A 22,715-nucleotide genomic window follows, 5' to 3' on the forward strand; every position below is an offset into this window, starting at 1 on the left:
CACCTATGTGTCTGATAATTCTGTTCTTTATTATAGTTTCAACCAATTTGCCTGGTACTGAAGTTAGCCTTACCGGCCTGTAATTGCCAGGATTGTCTCTGGAGCTTTTTAAAAAAGTTGGCATTACATTAGCTATCCACCAGTCATTTGGGACAGAGGCAGCTTTAAGTGATAAGTAACATACCAGAGTTAGTAGTTCTGCAATTTCATATTTGAGTTCCTTTAGAATTCTTGGGTGAATACCATCTGGTTCTGGCATAGGCACTGACTTCTGCTGGCGCCAGTGAGTGCTTGACCCCTTCTGCCCCTGGCCCAGCCCTGCCCCCATTCCAACCCCTGCCCCAAAGTCTCCACCCCCTCCTTGCCCCTATTCCAACCCTTTCCCCAAATCCCCGCCCTAGCCCTGCCTCTTCCCTGCCTCCTCCCTTGAGCGCACTGCGTTCCCGCTCCTCCCTACTCCCTCCTGGAACTTGTTACACCGCAAAACAGCTATTTTGCAGTGGCAAGTGCTGGGAGGTAGGCGGAGAAGCGGGGATGTGGTGTGCTAGGTGGAGGAGGAAGAGGTGAGGTGGGGCATGGTGGCAAGGAGGGGAGCTTGGCTGCTGCACCCACCAATTTTTTCCCATGGGTGCTCCAGCCACGGAGCACCCACGGAGTCAGTGCCTGTGGGTCCCGGTGACTTATTATTGTTTAATTTATCAATTTGTTCCAAAACTTCTTCTAATGATGCCTCAGTCTGAGACAGGTCCTCAGATTTATCACCTAAAAAGAATGGCTCAGGTGAGTGAATTTCCCCCACAGCCTCTGCATTGAAGACTGATGCAAAGAATTCATTTAGCATCTCCACAATAGCCTTGTCTTACTTGAGTGCTCCATTAGCACCCTGATCTTCCAGTGGCCCCACTGACTGTTTGGCAGGCTTAAAAAATGTTTTACTATTAGTTTTTGTATTGTTTGCTAATGGGTTTTCCAATTCTTTTTTGGCCTGCCTAATTATACTTTCACACTTGACTTGTCAGAATTTATGTGCCTATTTTCCTCAATAGGATTTGAACTCCAAATTTTAAAAGATGTCTTTTTGCCTTTAACTGCCTCTTTTAATCTGCTGTTTAGTCATGGTGGCAATTTTTGGGTCCTCTTACTGTTTTTGTTTTGTTTTGATGTTCAAGACAAAATGACATGAGAAATCAGAGACTAATGTTACAACTGAGGTCTTGTCTCTGCTCTTACTGAAGTCAATGGGAGTTTTGCCATTGACTGAGGAGGGAATATTGTAAGAGAAAATATTTTAAAAATGGATTTTTTAATAAGTTCAACTCTTTGTATCCTGCCGCAGTGAATGCAAAATAAAATAAAATCAATAAAAATAAAAACTGTAAAGCTAAGTTTTAGTGATATTAATTATTAAAAGCTTCAGACACATATTCAAATTCTGAAAATCAGGAAAAAAGGAGAATGACAGTTAGAAAGTGTAAAAGAAGATGCTAGGAAAGAGCAAAGTTCAGGTTATTGGTGTAGATGGGGTGTAATACAGAGCTTAAATTTTCATAAAGGTCTTAGCGCGTTCAAAACACATCAGTCAAGACATAAGCAACATTTGTTCCATTTTTTTTTCTGTGTGTGGAATGAATAACTCCCAAGCTTAAATTTAATACCTAATGTCTGAATCTCTTACATTCCACTGTTAAACCAGTAACACCATTGCAGAAAACAGACACATAATAGTTCCCATCCCAAGCATCCACAAATCAGGAGTCAGGTCCCCACAAAACTGTAAGATTTGTCATAAAAATTGAGATTTTAAAAATAATATATCAGGAGTTCTTTTTTATATGCCTTCAGGCTTTTTAGCCTTTAGGGTTCTCAAGTTTATGTTTGCCACCGTGAGGGCTAGAAACTTACTATTTTTTTTAAATGAAAGCTGAGATTCTAGTGTGTTCACATGACTCAAGGGTCCAGGACTTTCAAAAAAACACCAAATGTTGTGAGACACACAATTGAACTGTGAGAGTTTTTGGACACCAGTGTAAAAGTGGAGTAAATGAGATAAGAATCAGGCTATGTGAGTGCATTCTCTCACATGTCCTCATTCCATCTGTTCCTTCATTTACTTACTCTCGCTCAGTCTCCTTCCTTATCCATTTCATAACCCACATTGATTATTTCTACTACTCACTCTTTCTTTTCACTGTTCCCCATCCTTTCCAGCTCCCTCATTTCATGGTATATGCTTGTGTGTGAAAGACAGGGAAAGAAAGAGAGAAGTGAATAGGGAAGAGAGAGAGAGGGACATGGAGAAGTGGAAGCCCTGGAACCTGTTCCTACTCCCGACAGCTAGTGGCACCACAAGTGGTGCTGTATAAGGTAGTAACTAGGAGAAAGGAACCAAGACACTTTCTCCGTTGGATCATATGAACTGGAACCATAAACTCCCTGAACATTACATCTCACCAAATGAGGGTCAATCCATCATCATCATCATATCCAATCATTATACTCCACACCTGAACATAGTCACTTTATGAACTTCATACCCTCATATCTCAAAGTCTGTACTTTGACCCATCAACCTTTTACCCCCAATCAGAGATATTACAGATTATGTATTCCTTATGCCGGTTGATCTTAAACCAAACTTTGCACCCTTGATAATCTGTATGTTATTCCCTGATAATCAGAAACATCTATGCTTAAACTCTGTACCGGTCACTTTTTTTTTTTTTGACATGATTGTAATAAAATTTTTATCTTTGAGCAGCAGGCACCTGTCTGTGTTTGCTGCATCCCAGCAGGGGTGCGGGCAGCCATGCAAATGCCCAGGGCTGGCTCTAGCCATTTCGCTGCCCCAAGCACGGCGACACGCCACGGGGGGTGCTCTGCTGCTCACCGGTCCCGCAGCTCCGATGGACCTCCTGCAGGCATCCCTGCGGAGGGTCCGCTGTTCCTGCCGCTCCAGTGGACCTCCTGCAGGCGTGCCTGCAGATGCTCCACCGGAGCCATGGGACCAGCAGACCCTCCGCAGGCACGCCTGCGGGAGGTCGACCAGAGCCGCTTGCCACCCTCCCGGCAACCGGCAGAGTGCCCCCCGCGGCATGCCGCCCCAAGCACACGCTTGGCGCGCTGCGGCCTGGAGCTGACCCTGCAAATGCCCTGCTTAGAGAGGATCCTGATTTTGAAGAATCCTGGGGAACAAGCAACCATAATATTCGGCTGGTTTTGATAAAACTTGGCAGTGTAGGGCTCAGGAGAAATACTTTTCCAGGTCTGTCATCTCTAATACCAATATTGATTACGGGGCTGGAGGACTGAATTAAGAGTAAAGATTAAAAGAACCCAATGTAGATAATTTGAAATGAAGCCTAAAATGGAGGGCATAATAATTATCAACAGCAATTTAGAAAAAAGTAAACACAATGAAGGGAACAAAGCTATTCAGAGTACTAAAAGGAGCTGTAATTAGGAGTAGTGGTATATTAAAGAAAAAATATAAACTGAATATCATTGAAAGTGGGATCTTTTATACCAGTGTTTCCCAAAGGGTGGATGCTGACTCATCAACGTGTCACAGAAAGATCTAGATAAGTCACCACAGTCAGGGCTAGACTAACCCCCTACTGGGCCCTAACATGATGGAGAGGCAGCCAGGCCAAATCTGAACAGCACTGCCCTGGGCCCACAGTAATTGACACACAAGTTCCAAAGGCAAACCACAGACAAAATTTAATCTTTAACTTGCCCCCCCACCCCCAAATCCAACCCTTCAAGATTTTTGAATCTCTCGAGGTAGAACAGTGTGTCATCTGCACATTGCTAGTGCTTGTGTCCTTGTTGTCAGTTTGCCAACTGCCTGTGAACAGTGACTTGCCCAAGGTCACACAGGAAACCTGTGGTAGTGCCAGGAATTGAATCCAGTTCTCCTCACACCCAATCCTCTGGCCACAGGACCAGCTGACCTCTCCTCCCCCTGGGGAAGCTTCTGGCCCACAACACAAAGCGCTGTTATTTAAATACACACCCCTGGAAACGTGCCCCTTTCACTCTGCCGGCCCTAGGCACCAGCTAGCTCCCGCTTGCGTAACACGAGGCCAGGCCTCCCCTATGGGACTCGATCTCGGAACCAGTTCCTTTGACTATTGTTTCCAGACGGAAAGTTGAGGAAGGGACCTATGCCAGGAGGGGGGCCGGTTAGAGGAGCGGACACGCCGACCGCTCTCTAGACTCTGGGCTGCCGAGATGTGGAGCCGCGTCTCTGCCGTCGGGAGCCGCAGAAGCGGCGCCTGCCGCTGCCGCCTCCTTTCCTACCCCCGGGGCGCCCAGGGCCGGGGACCAGGCAGGTGAGCTCCCCGCGCTGCCCTGCGTGGGGCGGGTCCCTGAGCGCGTGTCCGTCGGGCCGCTCCGGGTGCCGAGACTTGCCGGTAGCGGGCCCGAGAGGCCGCCGGCCCGCGCTCCAGTGGGACGGACCCGCCTGAAACGCGGTTCGGTCTGTGCCGGCGGCACCCGGCCGGGAACCCCGAGCTGCGCCTTTCGGGGGGTGGCTGAATTGGCGGGGATTTGCCGCGGCCAGTGGTGCAGGGACACGCCCCGCCCGAGAGCCTGGCCCGCGGCCTTTAACAAGCGCCAGCAAAGAATGTTCTTGTTCGGCCTCCCAGCGCTCCGGGGAATGTGCCGCTGTTTGCTGGGGGTGGCCCGACTAGTGCGGTGACATCAGTGTCGCTGACATTTAGCCCAGGCCTACTCCATTGACCTCAGTGGGATGCAGTGGGAGTAGGCGGGTCTTCGTGTGGCTTTTTTACAGAGCAGCAACCGGGCTGGTGTGTTTTCTGAGGCTACTTTTAACTAATTTTCTGACCTGGGTTTCAAGTGAAGTCCAGAAGGGACCATTGGATCATCTAGTCTGATTGCCTATATACCATAAGCCTTTACATTTCATTGTTACCTCTGTCTTGATCCCAACAGCTTATGTGTGCCTAAAGGATCTCTCCCAGAAAGGCATCCAGTCTTAGCTTGGAGACACCAAGAGACTGAATGAGCCCCTTCCCTTAGTACAGGGGTTGGCAACCTTTCAGAAGTGGTGTACCAAATCTTCATTTATTCACTATAATTTAAGGTTTTATATGGCAGTAATACATTTTAATGTGTTGAGAAGGTCTCTTTCTATAAGTCTAAAATATATAACTAAACTATTGTATGTAAAATAAATAAGGTTTTAAAAGTGTTTAAGAAGCTTCATTTAAAATTAAATTAAAATGCAAAGCCCCCTCTTTCCCCCCCCCCCCCCCCCGACTGGTGGCCAGGCCCCGGGCAGTGTGAGTGCCATAGGTTGCCTACCGCCGCCTTAGTAGTTTGTTTCAGTGGTTACTCCTCCTCCTCCTCCATTTCCAAAAAATTTTGCTTTATTTCTAATTTGAGTTTGCCTGACTTCAGCTTCCTGCCATTTTTTAAATGCTTTTCTTCATTAGATTAAAGAGTCTTGAACCCAGTATTTTCTCCCTCTGAAAGTGCTGAAACACTGTAATCAAGTCACTTCACAGTCTTCTTTTTGATAAGCTGAACAGACTGAGCTCTCTGTATCTCACTGTAAGTCCTGTGAATCACTTCTATGGCTCTTTTCTTCACCCTCTCTTTTTTCACATTGTTTTTAAAATGTGGACACCAGAACTGTCCACAGTATTCCAGCAACAGCATGCCATGTACAGAGGTAAAATCACCTCCCTGCTTCTACTTGCTGCTTCCCTCTTTCTACAGCTGAAGAACATATTGGCTCTTTCTGCTGCAGCATCACAATGGGAGCTCATGTGCAGTGTTGTTTTTCAACTATAACCCCACAATCTTTAAGGTATTTGTCCTCACAATGGTGGGGAAAGTACTAGTATCCTAATTTTTACAGATGGGGAACTGAGATACAGCAAGACTAAAAGCTTATTCTAAACCAGAAGTTATACAGGTATATGGTAAGCTGTGAATTTATACCTCTGTATTTATACCAGTATCAGTCCTGGAGTGGACTCTCCTAGTGCTTCTCTCTGGTTTAGTCCCTATTGCTCTGGAAGCAGTTTAGGATTTAAAACACTACTTAAGTACCAGTATGATAGTAGAGATGTCATGAAGTGTTTTCAAGGGCAGCTGGTCACTTCATGTCATTTTCTTTCCCACTCCTCAGTGTCATTTGTGGTAGGTCTTCTCATCCAAGGCAGTAGACTGCTCAATGAGCTGGTAGTGCTGCCAGAGAACGGGGCTGCACATTATTAGCATCCATCCACCGTTGGTGTCCATTGTGATGTAGCTTATCATATACAAAAGTAAAAAGGTATCATGTCTCTTCTTCTAACTTGTAACTCCAAACTGCTATATATAGTTGTGGTCTCATTAGCACTTAAAGTGTGTGTGCGTGGGAGCAATAAAGCAATGCTGTCTGTTGGTACAGACGTATGCCCAAAGCATTGGATAAAAATGAGCATGGTTTGGAAACCAGTATATTTTACAGGGCACTGGAAACATTTAATCACTTCCAATAAGAATTATACTCTCTCTGTGTGTGTGTGTGTGTGTGTGTGTGTCTATATCTATATCTATATCTATATCTATATCTATATCTATATCTATATCTATATCTATATCTATATCTTGTTTTACTTCAGAACTGCCTGTTTTCCATCTTGAATAAACTACACAACAAGGTAGCCTAATAATGGAAGGATATCCTCTTTCTGTACAGTTCTGAATGTTTGGAGGGTATTTTGAAGAACTGGTAATGCAAAGTATATAATATAGTAGTTATTGTAAGTGGCTACAGCTTTCCCATGTTCATTTCTAAACTGCTCCTAATGCTTCATGCAGGGAGCAAGTAATTACTTCCAATAAGTAATGTAAAATGAGCTGATGGGAAAAGATGCTTTTTGGGGAAAAATTATGGAGAGACTGAATTGTAGTGGATAATAGCAAAGTCTGCTTGATGTAAGTCAGAAGGCTTTCCGCAGCCTCCTTAATTAACGGGGTTGTGAAGTGTTACATAGTTTTTTTTATTCACAGCATGCTTTTTTTCACTGATAATGTTGGTTTATGCCTGTTTAATTTTCTTTGTAGTATACTAATGTTTGGAATATATGTAGGTGCTTTTAAGCAGTCCATGAAGACTTACTTTGTACCGTTGTTGTGGTTACTCTGCTTAATATGTCAAAATGCTGAGACTGAAAATGTTGAGTGAGTGTGAAAAATATTCTAATAGATATGTGTGGCATTTGTAATCGTCTTTTGTTTTCCTAGAGTTCTAACGTGTTTACGTGTCAGACCTTAGTCACTGATTTTTCTGGTGAGGTTCTGAAGTTACCTGGTTTTCCAGTAGCTTTAACAAAGGCACAAGGTCATGGTGTATACCTCAGCCCAAAATGAAGCCCACAGTTCGTCATAGTTATCAAACTCTTGTGGGGATTCCAGCATCTCAGCATACTGTTTAGTGCAGAGAGTTACTTGTTGCCTTTTGATTCAGTTCATTCATGGAGAAAAGCTGTTTACGTTATATTGCAGAAACCATAAAGAATAAATGGTTTATTAGACCTGCCTTCAGAGTACAATTGTATATTCAAGTTACCCAGTTCAGTTTGTGCAAAATTAGGCCCAGTCAGTTATGATTAACAAAGCAGTTCTGTGTAATTTATACCTTTTCCCTTCCTATCTTGTCTAGTAAAACACAGAAGTGCTTTAGCACTAGCACTGGATTCTACAACAAGGAAGATGAATCTGCCACTTCTACAGACAGTAGTGCTGAGAAGGCTTCAGAGAATCAGGAGAAGGCAACACCAGGAAATGCAAAGAAGAATTTGTTGAACATTATTAGTGAAATGAAAGTAGAATTAAGTTCAAAGAAGACGTTCCAGATACTAAAAACACTGAAGACCAAGGAGCAAACCAAGGACCAGCCAGAAAGTATGGAGAGTGCAAGTAGCATGTTTCAGAAAGCTACAGCAGACAGTAAAGCTAAGAGGTAAAATGCAATATGCACAGTTCGTGTTTCTTCTTTGAAGTGGACTCTGTTAATCTCGGACAAAATACTAGCATGCGTCTGATAAAGTGGGTATTTGCCCACGAAAGCTTATGCTCCAGTATGTCTGTTAGTCTGTAAGGTGCCACAGGACTCCTTGTCACTTAGGACAAAATAGTTACATAAAATGTCTTTTTCTTTGTATAGAAAAGAATCCTCTGTGGGAACAATCCTTTTGGTAATGGCACAACTGTACCCTGCAAAAAGCAATAACAAATGGAATAGTTGCACTAAGCATGGATATTTGCTACATACTTGTATTCCTGGAATTGAAGCCTCAAAATGAAATATTACTAGCTGTCCACAGACAATTAATTTAAGGGGAGTGAGGGAATTTTCCCTTTGAAATGTCATTACTCAGTTATGAGAAAATAAAATCTGGGAAAAGGAAAAAGTAATTCTCTTTTTAATTGCCTCTCTTTGTACACAATTGATCATATACAGCTAACTTATTAAAAATGTAAATATGCAGATAAACTCAGTTGTTTAGTTACAGTCTGAGAAAATCTTTTATCTGAATAAGGGCCTACTTACAGAAATATATACTCTTGTGGGAATTCTGTACCCTGCGGGGGGCACAGAATTCATACCTTCTGCAGATTTCTTGTCTCCCCTGTAGAAAAATGGGGGAGCCAAGAAATCTGTGAAGAACACATGCCCCTTCCACGGCAGCCTGGGCGTGTCTGCTGGGAGCAGCTGGCAGCAGATCACTGTGGGAGGGGAAGAGGGAGGCTGGGCCTGCTTGCGTGCATCCGTGGAGAGACATTAAGGGGGTGGAGCTGATCTCCTGCCTTAATGCGAATGAGTGAGAGAGACTTAAGGCATGTCTTCTCTGGCAACATTAAAGCGCTGCCGCGGCATTATAACTACTCTGTTTAGGAAATTGAGCAAAGCGTGTTTTTTTTTTTTTTCCGATGGTGGTTCAGTGACATTAGGTTATCCCTACCATGATTTAAGAACACCAACTCTGCAGTGCCACCCAACCTCTGGCAGTTTTGTGCATCAAGAGACAAACTTGGGCCTCTTCTTTGATAGTATATAACTATTACCTTTAACTCATTAAGACATAAAATAACCAGTTACAATAAAAAATGGCTTGTGAAATTGTGACTCATAAGACCTTGATTTTTGTTTTTTACCTCTGTTGTCTCTTACAGGAGCAAGCCTCTCAATCCAGAATTGGTGGAAGCTGCTTCTGCTGTTGCATCTTCCTTACCTTTCGACAGGAAACAGACAGTATCAGATTTACTTGCACAACTAAGGAAGCATGAAGAAGCCACTGATGCACAGAAAAAAGGGGAAACAACTAACATAAGGTCTGTAGATTGAATATTTCCCAATAGTGCTGAAGCCGCTAATATTACACTGTCAAATGTAAGGTGATTGAGGACTTTATATCAGAAAAACTGCTCTAAAAAGATATGCTTGAGTATGTTATCCTTCTTTAAAAAGCTAATAACTGAAGTGCGGTTAATCTTTGTACTAAATTCCTTCTGTAACTTTCAAGCCATCCAGCTTGCATCCTTCCTCTAGAACAGCCTTTCAAAATTCTAGTGCCTGCTTTCCCTTGGTTGGTCCGTCGGTCTGTCGAAGTATCATTGGATTTATTTTTTGCATCTTCATCAACCATCACAGAGATAGAAAGTCTGAAAATCCATCTATGTGGACTGGTAAATTTTAATGGCTGTGTTTGAAAGCTGCACTAAGTAAAGCAACCTCTATTTTAAGTTCCACCCTACCCTTAAAAAATTTCGAGGCAGCCCAATAAACTCATCCCTTGGCACAGTTCTTTTTTTTTTCTAATGTGGCTTCCGGCAGGCAAACAGCACTTATTTAGAAACTGAATTGTGTATACTGCCCTTCTGTTTGGTGATAACTAAAGACAGGCTGCTGACTTATGCTACTTTCAACGTAACAGCTCAGAAAATGCTGAATATAAAGCAGAAAACTGGATCTTCAGCAACTGAGAATGTAGAAGCCTGTGATTATGCAGGTTGGCAGTAACAAACTACAAGTAGCTAATAGATTTATTTTTAATATGTCACATGAAAATAGCTAGATTTGGGGCAAATTCAGATAATGAATTAACTGGTAAAGTGATAGGAAATGTGGATTTATAAGACGAATGAGAAGTTATTTGTGGGGTTTTATAAGGATTAGTTATAGGGCCTTTTGTGTTCAGTAAATATACCGATGAGTAGCAGAGAAAGTAGCCAGCACTGTTAATGTTTGCTGCTGGTATATGCCATTTCCATCAGCGAAAACTAAGGAGGATTGTGACAATCTAGATGGTTACAAATAAACCAAATGGTGGGAAGCAAAATGGTAGATGAATGTTAACTTCATTAAATATAAGGTAATGCATATTCTTGAGAGAGTGTCTTTGGGAAAGAGAGAAACTATGTAACCTTCCCATACAGGTGGATGAATTTGTAATTCTCAATCAAGAGAGCTAGGGGGTTATTGTGGACAGGTAAATGAAGTTCTCTCTTCAGATGCTTAGAAGCGTGTGTGCTTTTAAAAAAAGTGATGGTGGAAACTAAGAAGACACTAGATAATGCACAATGGTATACATTTCCCTGGAGTAATATGTTCAGTTTAAGTCTTCTACTCTCAACAGAAATATAAAACATTCAGAGAGGGTTGATAGAAGTGGTTAGAGATGCTGTGGGTATTGCATCCCTTTGGATTATTTAGGTCAGTGGTTTTCAACCTTTTTTCATTTGCAGACCCCTAAAAAATTTCCAATGCAGATGTGGACCAGTGTTCTCTCTCATTTTTCCCCACACATGTACAGAATGAATTTTGTTATGTGCATGACATCACCTCCATATTGATGCATATAACAAAATTCATGGGGTGGGGATGGGGCCGAGGGGTTTGGAGTGTGTGAGTGGGGCTCAGGGCTGGAGCAGAGGATTCGGGGGCGGGGTGGGGGGTTTGAGGGCTCCGGGGTGGTGCTGGGGCAGAGAGTTTGGGGGTGAGGGGCTTGAGGGCTCTGGCTGGGGGTTTGGGCTCTGGGGTGAGGCAGGGGATAAAGGGTTTGGGGTGATAGGACCCCCTGCAGCAGCACCTGGGCTGGGGTGGGGAGAGATGCCTCTCCTCCAGCTGTAGCAGGTCCATGCCAGGGCTGCGGGAGGGTCACCTTTCCCCTGACCGCAGCAAGTCGGGGCAGGTCCGTGCTGGGGCCGGCGGGAAGAGCTGCCTCTGTCGGGGGAGAGGCACCTCTCCCTGGTGCAACCCTGCGCCTCTGTGCTGGGTTTAATAGGCAGCTGCGCAGCTTAGAGCAAACTTAGGTGCAGACCCTTTGGGAAATCTTCGTCATAGTCTCTGGACCCCCCCGAGTCCATGGACCATAGCTTGAAAACCATTGATCTAGGTGAAAGAGTTAGAGGAAACTTAACTGAGCTGTGTAAAAACAGATCATTTTCTCCATTTAGTTCTTGTATAGCCTTAAGGAAAGGCTAAAGGAAATACTCCACGTTAAGATGAACAAACAGGGCAATAAGAACATAAGAACGGCCGTACCGGGTCAGACCAAAGGTCCATCTAGCCCAGTATCTGTCTATTGACAGTGGCCAATGCCAGGTGCCCCAGAGGGAGTGAAGCTAACAGGCAATGATCAAGTAATCTCTCTCCTGCCATCCATCTCCATCCTCTGGTGAACAGAGGCTAGGGACACCATTCTTTACCCTTCCTGGCTAATAGCCATTTATGGACTTAGCCACCATGAATTTATCCAGTTCCCTTTTAAACAATGTTATAGTCCCAGCCTTCACAACTCCCTCAGGTAAGGAGTTTGACAAGTTGACTGTGCACTGTGTGAAGAAGAACTTCCTTTTATTTGTTTTAAACCTGCTACCTATTAATTTCATTTGGTGACCCCTAGTTCTTGTATTATGGGAATAAGTAAATAACTTTTCCTTATCCACTTTCTCCACATCACTAATGATTTTATATACCTCTATCATATCCCCCCTTAGTCTCTTCTTTTCCAAGCTGAAGAGGCCTAGCCTCTTTAATCTTTCCTCGTATGGGATCCTCTCCAAACCCCTCATCATTTTAGTTGCCCTTTTCTGAACCTTTTCTAGTGCTAGAATATCTTTTTTGAGGTGAGGAGACCACATCTGTACACAGTAATCGAGATGTGGGCGTACCATGGATTTATATAAGGGCAATAATATATTCTCAGTCTTATTATAAGGGCAATAATATATTCGCAGTATTTTTTCCTATTTTGTATAGTGAACACATGGAATTCATTGCTGCTGGATGTTGAGGCAAAGTTTGTGGCTGGATTTGAATGGATTAATTGCTTGCAACTAGGGATTGATTAAATTTACCAGACACCTGCTAGCCAGTGACAGATTTGAAAGAGGCCCCACAAGTAAGACTTTGGGCAATGCCCTGGTGAGAAGCCCAGCATTCCTTGCTACAAGCTGCTGGGAAGGATGCTTGTTCCTTGGTCCCTGTTTGGGGTGTGAGGAGGTTCTGTGTTTAGCATACAGACTGTACTACCCTCCACCCAGTGAAAAGGAGAGGGAACTTGGTCTTTACTCCTCATTCAAGGCCCTCTGGCTTCCCTAAGTGGGTAGGGTGTTTGCTCTTCCTTCCAGGAGCTGTGAGGAGTAGTAGTTCTACTCTACTGTACCATTCTGTGGGTTTTTAGAATACCTGCTGTTCCCAAGTAATAGTTCCAGAGCTTGCTATTCTGCTGCTCATAGCTTTCCCAAGTAGCAGCAGCAACATGAATTTACCAGTTTCACTCCCTCTTACAGGTTCAGAATAGAAGCAGTGAAGACTAACTAGAATCTAGTTAATTACAGTCTGCTTCTGCTTAGTTTAACTAAGAATTATCAGACGCCAGAACAGTCTGTGATTTGGAAGACACTGCTGTATTAGTGAGCATTTCATTCACATTTGTAAGGTTAACTTCACAATAATCATTATTATTATTTATATTACTACTTTTGCAGTGGCAACTAGAGAGAGCAGGCCTCAATGTGCTAGATACTGTATATACCGGATGAAAAGTTAGTTTCTGGCTCAGAGACTTTGCAGTCTAAGTAAAAGGGTTTGAAACAGTTTTTTTAAATGAAAGTTTGAATCCTGCAGAAATTGAGAGCTGAGGTTCCCACACTGGCCAGTGAAAGCGCTGTACTCATTCATAAGTGGATTTTTTCAGCCCTGCTTGCCACTGTGTAAGAGAACTCATTATTTTCTTTATGGAGTGGGAAGACGTGGTTTTCCTCCCCTGTCCCACATATTCTCCGTTGTACAATTGACTAGGTGCATCATGGCTGGATTACCATTCTTCGAAGCATCAAGTACTGTTCGCTTCTGAGACAGGATAATGGACTAAATGGACCACTGGTCTGAGACAGTAGATATATTATGTAAAACTCTCGGAAATGGATTTAAGTAACTGAAATACCTGCACAAGCGTAAGAACTGTACAATATAACGTTATTACTATAAATCAGAATATTCAGATTTATGAGGCAATATAAAATGATGATAAAGATAATTATAGCCAAGAAGTCTGAGCGCTTATTGTGCTTTTCATACAGTCTGCCCTCTGGATGTCACTGTTGTACAGTCTTCTCCCGTCAGTTTGTTTTATAGACATATTGAGGACAGCATGTTCACTAGAAGAGGGGAAAAGTTAATGATACAGGATTTTATTTTTTTTAGTGTCGGAAGAAGTTTTGCATAATGGAAATTACAACACCACCATAGGAAAATAAATTCAGCAATATTGAACGTTAGAATTAAATGAACAGAAGGAAAGGAATTCCGAACTAAAGCTAAAATGCATCCTGAATTCTCCTTCTCTTGTTCTTTTTTAACCCATGTAGTGCACAAGATCATTCCTGTTCAGATATATCGGCAGTACTTACACACAGTGGGTTGAATGGGGGATGAAGTTTCAGTTGGAAATCTGACATTCCTTGTTGTGGAAAGAAGTCAGGCCCTAAATATCTTTCTGGTTTTGTTTTTGGTTAATTTCTTGTTTCTTTCTCAATGTGTTAGAGAAAATATGTGTAAGATGAACAACATGATTGGCATAATACCATGCAATCACTTGTTTTAAAAACTATTATGAAAACGTATGTGCACACTTTTCACGCACCAGTGACACAACATTAGGACTCTAGCCATCCAAAATTATGACACTGTGGACTGTGTGTATTAGATTCCCAGCATAGCCAGAAGAAAGTTTGACCAGTTGTGCAGACCCTCAAAGAGAACTAATCAGAGGGAGTGTGATCGCTATGTAGTATAACAACATTCTATCGTTTTAGCATGGTTGCCAAGTAAAACAGTTGGGCTGGGCAGTCTATGACTTTGCTTCTGGCAAGGGCAGACTGCATGATGCTAGTCAGACCCTCAGAAAACTTGTGAAGTCTCTGGATCATCTCTAGCTCATGAATGCCAAGAATAACATTAACAGAAAATAATTACTAAAATAAGAGAGATCCAGAGGAACTTCTTTTGTTAATGTCAGATTTAAAATTAACCTCAAAAAAAAAAAACAAGATTCTGAACATTTTAGGGCATCTTTTTGTTGTAAGTAGTCATTTTGAAGAACTCCTCTGATTTAAAACATCCAAAAGAGTATTTAAATATATACTTTACGATACTCTTCAAGCATCGCAACAGTGGGAATATATATATTGCATTTAGGTATACAAAGCTTTCTTTCTGACCTAATTTGTTTCTGTTCTTTTAATACCACACCTGTTCCCTTGAAAAGAGACTTTTATCTCTTAAAACCCATGCCCTGTAGTTTAACCGATTTTTATCCTTCTCACTTGCACTGTCCCAAAATCTTATAATGACTTTTGGCTTTTAAGAGACCTTCTCCCTAAAGGCATAGACCCAACTTTATATCTAAAGAGTTTTATCTAAAGAGTTCTGTCACTATAACTACAATCCTTGTTGAGGGTAGTAACCAGTGAGAATTGACACACATATATGGCCAAGATTCTCCAACTTTTATCAAAATAATAATTAATAAGGTGTTGCCTTTAGCTCTCACGCCCTGACAATATTGAAGGGGGGAAAACAGCAGCCCAGAACAGTCATTAGTTTTCCCACCTTCCATTAGGACATCATCTGGCCAAGGCCTGCCAGACCTTCCTAAACCAAAGACCTGACTGGAGCTCCCTAACTCCAAGCGATAGACAAATCTGTGATCAATGCAAACTACTACTTGCTGAACCTTTCATTAAAAGTTCAGATGCTCTTACAAATCTTAACCATTAGCATGGGAAGGTGGGTGGATTTCAAACTTCTAGTTTCTTAATCAAAACGTGCAGTACCAAGAGGATGTCTAAGTGTATTCTGTTGACACTTTCTTTTTCACCCAAACTTGTAATCTCATATAAAAAAGAGAAATCAAGTTAATTTGACAAGATCTATTTTCCATAAACCCTTGTTGAATGGCATTATTTATATTACCTTCCTATGATTCTAGATTCATCGAGTCCATTATCAGTCCTTCCAGTATTTTGGCGAGGATCTATTTCAGGCTGACAGACCTATAATTACCTGGTTCATCCTATTTACTCTTTTTAAATACTGGCACAGTGTTACCTTACCTTTATCTAGAACTTTCCTAGTGTTCCAAAAGTTACTGGAAAATTAACATAAACAGACCAGAGAGCTCCTCAGTCAGTTAACTTGCATCAGAGATTTTAAAATATTTGAACCTGTTGATCTAAAAATATCTAACATTTAATAGCTGTTGTTTCACATCCGCCATAGCTACTGTTGGAATGGAAAGTATTCAGTCATCGTGACATAACTACATTGTCTGCCTTTTTCTCAAATACACAACTTCTGCCTTTTCTGGATTATCTTTAAGGCTGGGAGTCTTTCAAGGAGGTCCCAGAAGTCACGGATTCCGTGACTTTCCGGGACCTGCATGGCTTTTGCAGCGGCTGGTGCTGCTGACCCCATGGCTGCCCATACCTGCTCGGGTAGCCCCTCACCCGGAGCGGCAGTAGCACTGACGGGGCCCCGGGTTGGCCCCCACCTGGAGTGTCTCTCTCTCCTCCCGCCCCCAGGTCAGGAGCAGCAGCCGTGGCCGCTGGAGCACCCTCCACAGAGCAGCAGCATTCACCAGTGTGCGCCCTGCCCCCCAGCACCTAAAATTTAGTTAAGGGTATTTATAGTACAAGTCATGGACAGGTCATGGGACGTGACTTTTTGTTTATTGCCTGGGATCTATCCATAACTTTTACTAAAAATACCTGTGACTAAATCATAGACTTTAATTATCATTGACAATTCTACCATTTCCATATGATTCATATTTATGATCATCAATTTCACCTTTCTTACATTTGTTATAGCTGTTTATTATTTTTTTATAGCTACTTTCACTTCTTCACTAAATCAGGTTGGTTTTGGACCAGTTTGGCCTTTTTTCTCATTTGTGGAATGTGTCTATTTTGACACTTAGTAAAATGTTCTTAAATAATTCCCAATAACCATTTACATTTTTCTGTTTAAAGTCTTCCTCTCAACTGATTTGGCTCGTAGCTATTTTCAGCTTTTTGAAACTGGCCCTTTTAAAGCACCAAGTATATACCAACTGTTACTTGCACGGACTTTATTCTGTTTGCACGTAAATTATGATAAAGTTATGATCACTTGTACTTAAGCTACCACTAGTTTTTAGTTCTGCTATCAGTTCCTGTTTGTCAAGGTGATATCTAATATAGAATGCCCCTGTGTTCAATTTAACACTTCTTGAGTTAAGAAATTGTCATCTGAAATATTTAGAAATTCTGAGGACTTTTTAGTAGTTGAAGCGTGAGACCTCCAGTGTAAGTTGCTCAGATTGAACTCCCCCAGGATAGTGCATTTTTCCCCTCACATTGTAGATAGGAGCGTAAGGAGATGGTTGTCCTGTTCTCTGGTGTGATTTGGTGGTCTGTAGCAGATACAGAGTAGTATCCCATCTTGTTTTTCATTTCTTAATAGATCAAGATGGTTTTCTTCTGTCAATGACTCAGAAACAGGTAATGCCATTTTTGACATAGAGTGCTTTCCTCCATCCCTTTTGCCCACTCGATCCTTCCTAAATCGGTTTTATCCATTGATTTTTTTTAACATTCCAATAGTGCAAATCTATCCACTAGGTTTCAGCAATACCAACTAGATGGAAGTTTTGCTTATAGATGAACAATTCCAATTCCTTTTGTTTATTATCCTGGGTGTATAGGCAATTAAATAATTTCTTTTCTTCACATTCCTTGGTGCATTGATTGATTAACTTTGTTCTCAACATCTTGATATTCTGTTAAATGGCTACTCATTAGTTTCCATTTTTCACTCTCTACTTTTTTTGTTATTTTAATACCCTTCTGACTACTCTGGCCAGCCATTCCCCTAGAAAATTGGTTCCCTTGCTGCAGAGATGGAAGCCATCCAAACTATACAGCCCCTTTTCCACATAGAAGGTGAACCAGTGTTCCTCACGCTAAATCCCTCTTATCTCCAAGCACAGGATCTGTAGCTATGATCTTTGAAACTCCCCTGTTTGCGGCACATGTTTGCATTAGTGTCTAATGCGTTCTCTGAACATAGTATATGGCAGCATGAAACGAACTAAAAATATTTCAATTTGCAATTCAAAGAATGTTCATCATTGGATTTTCTCTTCAAGGAGTGCAGTAACTGGCATATGTTTGCTAAATTGAAATTTTTTGTTAAATTTAGAAAATAACTGGTAAGTGGGATTTTCTTTTTTCTAAAAAAATAAGACTTGCATATTCCATGACTTCAGAATGTCAACGGATGTTTTGTGGGGCTGTTGTCTAGTTCTTTCATATAGTTTGTCCAATATAGGCTTATGAAAACAATTGGGAATAATTTGCCTTATTAAAGCATGTAACTAAGCTTGCTACCTTTTCATACTGTGGAATTTTCATTGCTCTACTTGTCTTTTTGATGTCAGCAACGTTATTGCAGACATGAAGATTGGGAAACGCCGTCTCACCCGTGGTGTATCCAGGCCATCCAGTCAGATTTCATTTGATGATGATGATGGGCAAGGTGACATGTTTCAAAGTGGTGTCCTGTCTGAATTTGCTGGAAGTAAAAGGTACTCTCTACTTGCATGTTTTTGCTTTGTGCTCCTTCCCACAATAAAATATTGACCAGTTAAGTTTTTAAATTCTAGTAATAAAGAAACACCAACTATACTCCAAAGCTTCAAAGCTAAAGAGTTCTCCATGAGTTTCTGTATTTTCCACAAAAATGCTCTGACTCTACATACAGGATACTGTAGAAAACAAAATAAAATGTGTTTCTAACACACTATTTTATAAGTAGTTGTTTTTTCCAAACATAGTATTAAAGTAGATTAGTGTAAGAACATAGTTAATTGTAATAAGCTGATCAAAGTAAAGGCAGTTTTTTAGTATTAAACCTGATTGTTGCAAATGTTTGATGCTTGTATATAATCTACTTTTTGACTTCACTGTTTGAGTGGTTTTTGAATGTAGCACTTATGCACAATATTTATGCATCTCATTCTCTATCATGTGATGGGGTGGGGAAAAAACTTTAAAGTGCTACTGTCATTTGAAGGAAAACTTTGAAAAATGATCTGTGTAGAAATGTTTCACCAATTGAGTTTTTATTCTTCTTGCTAAGGAAAATAGGAACTTCGCACCTGAGTCATTTCTTGAGTTTTCTGTCGCCTCAGGCATGAAAATTGGAACTAATGATTTAAAATGGTTACTTGAGAATTCTCCCTGAAAATGGCAACACCTTTTGCTATTTTTTAAATTAACCCTGGTTATTTTTACGCCGTTAAGAGAGCACCCTTACTTTGTTATACTGTAATTAGCTGGTGTCTCATCCTGTATTCTGTCCCTAAAACACACAGTCTACGTGGCATCCTCACAGTCACTTGTCTTAGGATATTCTCCCCACATTTCTATTCCCAATTAGATTATTTCCTTTTAAAAGTAACTAAATCTGACTTTAAGTGGAGTTAGAAGTTGAGAGAACCATGTTTATTGGCATATATGTGGGAAATTTGGAAGGCAGGATTTGCATAACTGAGAAATAAGCATTCCTGGGTCAGTAGCTGTACAATATCCTTGCATTCCTTGGCTGAAACAGATTTTTTTCAGTATATCAGAAAATTATGATTTTAAATGAGGAACAAACGGGAGCATGTGAATTCTTAAGCTATGTAGATCATAGTGTAAAAACCCAAAGGAGCAATATTCACGGTTATATCATCAGAAATATCTGTAAATGCCAAAATCAGAAAAAATAATATTACTTAGAAACATTTCAGCAATTGTCTTATGTAGCCATTAGAAAAGTATGTTGAAGGCAGAGTTTCTCATAGCTGGGAACAGTACATAATGGCTCCACTTCTCAACCCCTCAAATGCAGCAAGTCATGGAGAGGGGATAGACAAGGCTGAGACTGGAGAACAGGGAACTGAACAAGGGAAGAGAATGAGCCCTCACTGACTTGTATGGAAACCTTTTGTCCCAAGGTTTTCAGTGTTCTTGGGAAGCTGTAAATGATGCCAATGTAAGGAGCAGAATAACTAAATGCTTTGTGAATTTTTGAATGGTTCAGTAGCCTGTTACCTTTAGGCTGAGGATATGAATTCATCCTAGGCTGGTAGAGACTGAAAGTCTTTTCAGTATGATACAGTGTGACAGTGACGGTACTAGAGTGGATCTCCATAGTGTTTGACTTTGTTTGGAAAAAATTATTGCAACAGGTAAATAAGTAATGTAAACAAAAAGCAACTTAGAATATAGACAATAAAAACAGCTGACATAGAATTGATCAAACACCTTACAATATTTTAATAAAAGGAAAGTAAAATGTGTTTTGCAATGCATTTGAAAAGATTCCCTTCCTGTCACCAATTATATGAGAGTTCGCTGACTCTCTTAGGTAATGAGGTTATGTTTAGTGTAAAAGTCTTGGTGTAGTTATATTAACTGTTCATTATGCAGATTTCAACTACCAGTCTCAAAGTTCAGATTTTTTCCTGGGGCTATAAAATTCTAACAGTCAAAAATACGCTGTAATTAATGGGTGATGCTGCTTTATAGTAACTTGAACTAGTAACTTTATACTAAGTGTTTTGTTCCAAATCCTGCCTACATCTGCTACTAACATTATTGGAAGTTATGAATGGACAGGAAAATGTAATTCCAAATCTGTTTAAATTCCACATTCTTCTGAGACTGTGTAATTATATTAGTCTCTTTCTGAAATAGATCCAGAGTACCTACGTTAATAATATGTAATATGACAAGATCAGGTTTGCCATAGTAGTTGTGGCCTTCAGAAATCTGCTGGAAAGCAGAGGGATGAAATTTAAGGGCAGGAAAGGCAAGTGTTGCTCGGGCAACAATGAATATGTAATAACACAAATGAAGAACACTAGAATTTCATTAGAAATGTACCCAAACAGGAAAGGTTAAATGTTTAAAGGAATCATTTGTTCTAAATTACAATAAACTTATTTTCTTGTTTGTTTTTGTATTTATCTGAAAATTCACTTTGACTGGTTGAGGGGAGAAGACCAGCTGTTTGAGTTTTTAATTTATACTCCAAATATTAGTTTGTCTGCTCTTATTAAAGATGTTTGCTTGTTGAATATCTTTCTTTTTTTTAAATAAAGAATCCTATAAAGTGTGAAGTTGCTATTGTGCAAAAAAAATCCAAATATATTTTACTGTCCAGAAGAGAGCCCAGAAATGACAGACTGTTTAGACTATAGCTTATCACAACAGTTTGAGTGTTAGTCATGTGGCAGAGAGGAAAGGGTGGATACATAATTTTCCAAAAAGGCTGTTTACTTCATAAATCAGGGTTAGTTTGATTTATCTGTCTTTTTTTCCTGAATTGTGAAATATTTTGTGTAGTAGAACAAAAGCATAAAAAACACCCAGGAATGCACTTTCTAAGAACTATCTGTTACTAAGGTACCATGGACTCATAGCATTTGACTTTATGAAGGTTTCTAAATAGGAATAAATCAAATGTAAAATAATGGCAATTATGCTAATTACCTCACTGGAAAGTGTGGTGGGAATCTGGCTCCAGTGCTTCATTAATTGCATTATACAGCAGTAACTCAAATGCAATGATTTATCTTTTGGTTACTAAGTCTAAAGATTTAGTATAATGGTAAATATGTTGGTATTTTTTGTTTCCAGGGGATGGTTGACTTTCGCTCTAGAGTTTAATGAGCATATTCTGTGTTTTGTAAACCTAATTTTAAACTGGCTGTGCTGTGAAATATCAAATATCATTTGTCATCTTTGTTTATAGAAGAGGGCTTCACCTAGGAAGGAGGCTTAACATTTTCCCTGTTTCTCCCACTGTTACAGAAGGGACACCTGAAGCAGGTTAGTGGAAAAGCAACAATAAAAACCCAAATGGAGGAAATTCTTCAAAAAATAGAGTAGTTCTCTGTTTCGTGAAAGAGAGGGGTTGCCTACTAGCTTGCTGGTTTCAGACCTGGTCGTAAATTAATGTGTGGTCTAAATCTGGTCATTGGCAGGCAAGACTTCTACACAGTGTTATGGGATAATAGTTTTTGATCCTGTATCAAGACTAATGTACACTAACAGTTATGTGGTAAAGCTGACCCATTGCCACTGTTGCAGGGAAATTTTTAGTGCTCATGGAAGAAACACCAACATTTTCACAGTAGAAATGTATACTTGGTTTACCCTAGTTCTTAGTGGGCATTTGTCCGTATTGCAAAACCATTGCACTAGATCTTGCTCGGAAGAGGCTTGAGACTACAGGCACAGGGGAAATTGGATAGGATTGAAGTGTACTGTCAGAACTCTGAGAACCTTACTGTGACTTCCTGGATAAACTATGCCTAGTTTTACCTGGTATAGATAATCCCTCACTTGCATGAACTTCAGACACATACAGAAATCTTATTTAAATAAAAACAACAGAAAACCCTTTAGCTGTACCACTCTATTACATCAACAGATCTCACTAGCTATGCAGGGTCAGGCCTGACTGGTGCGTGGATGGGATAGCCTTCAAAAAAATGAAAGCCAGAGTGGGTGTATGGTTTAGGGGTTAAAGCTGAGGCCTGGCTTTCCCCACTGTCATACTATGTGACTATGGTCAAATCACTAAAGTTGTCTCTAAGTTTCCCTTTCTATAAATGGGTACAGTAATGCCTTGTAGGCAATGAATTAGAATTAACTGATTTTTATAAAATACTCTGAATTCCTTTGGGGAAAAAGGCACTGTTGCATTGTGAAGTGTTATAATAAAATTAAAACTAGAGGCTGTAGAAATAGTGTTGGTGATTCAGTAGATGGCATTCTTCTCTGTGGATCAGTAAAGAGCCCATTTTAGGGTTTGTGATTTTGTTTTTAGGTTTTTTTTTTTTTTTGTTTTGTTTTTTTTTGATAAGAAGAATGTTAGTTCAACTGCTTTGGCCAGCTTCTAGTTTGGGTAATTTTGTCTCCATTAATTTCTCCCTGCAGTTTCAATTGTATAGCTTATTTATTTCTTGTACTAAAATGTCAGTGCCGTTTCATAGATTCTAAGGCCAAAAGGGACCACTGTGATCATCTAGTCTGATCTCATGTATATCACAGTCCATATGTAGAACTGCCCCCAAATAATTCCTAGATAA

At 40.6% G+C, this 22,715-nt stretch overlaps 1 protein-coding gene across 2 annotated transcripts in view; it reads left to right on the forward strand.

The window, feature by feature from the left end:
- The first annotated feature begins 4,183 nt into the window (after positions 1–4,183).
- Positions 4,184–22,715, forward strand: part of MRPS31 (mitochondrial ribosomal protein S31) — a 31,195-nt gene continuing 12,663 nt past the window's right edge. The window contains exons 1-5 of one of the 2 annotated variants that reach the window (XM_050950091.1): positions 4,184–4,334; positions 7,682–7,981; positions 9,196–9,354; positions 18,009–18,155; positions 21,374–21,450. In XM_050950091.1, coding sequence (XP_050806048.1) covers positions 4,234–4,334; positions 7,682–7,981; positions 9,196–9,354; positions 18,009–18,155; positions 21,374–21,450 — 784 coding nt within the window. In that variant the 5' untranslated portion in view covers positions 4,184–4,233. Of the gene's footprint in view, positions 4,335–4,616; positions 4,812–7,681; positions 7,982–9,195; positions 9,355–18,008; positions 18,156–21,373; positions 21,451–22,715 lie in introns of those variants that run through there. The other variant, XM_050950101.1, reaches the window with a different exon arrangement.

This window comes from Gopherus flavomarginatus, chromosome 1 (genome assembly GCF_025201925.1).
Source record: "Gopherus flavomarginatus isolate rGopFla2 chromosome 1, rGopFla2.mat.asm, whole genome shotgun sequence".
Taxonomy (NCBI): domain Eukaryota; kingdom Metazoa; phylum Chordata; order Testudines; family Testudinidae; genus Gopherus; species Gopherus flavomarginatus.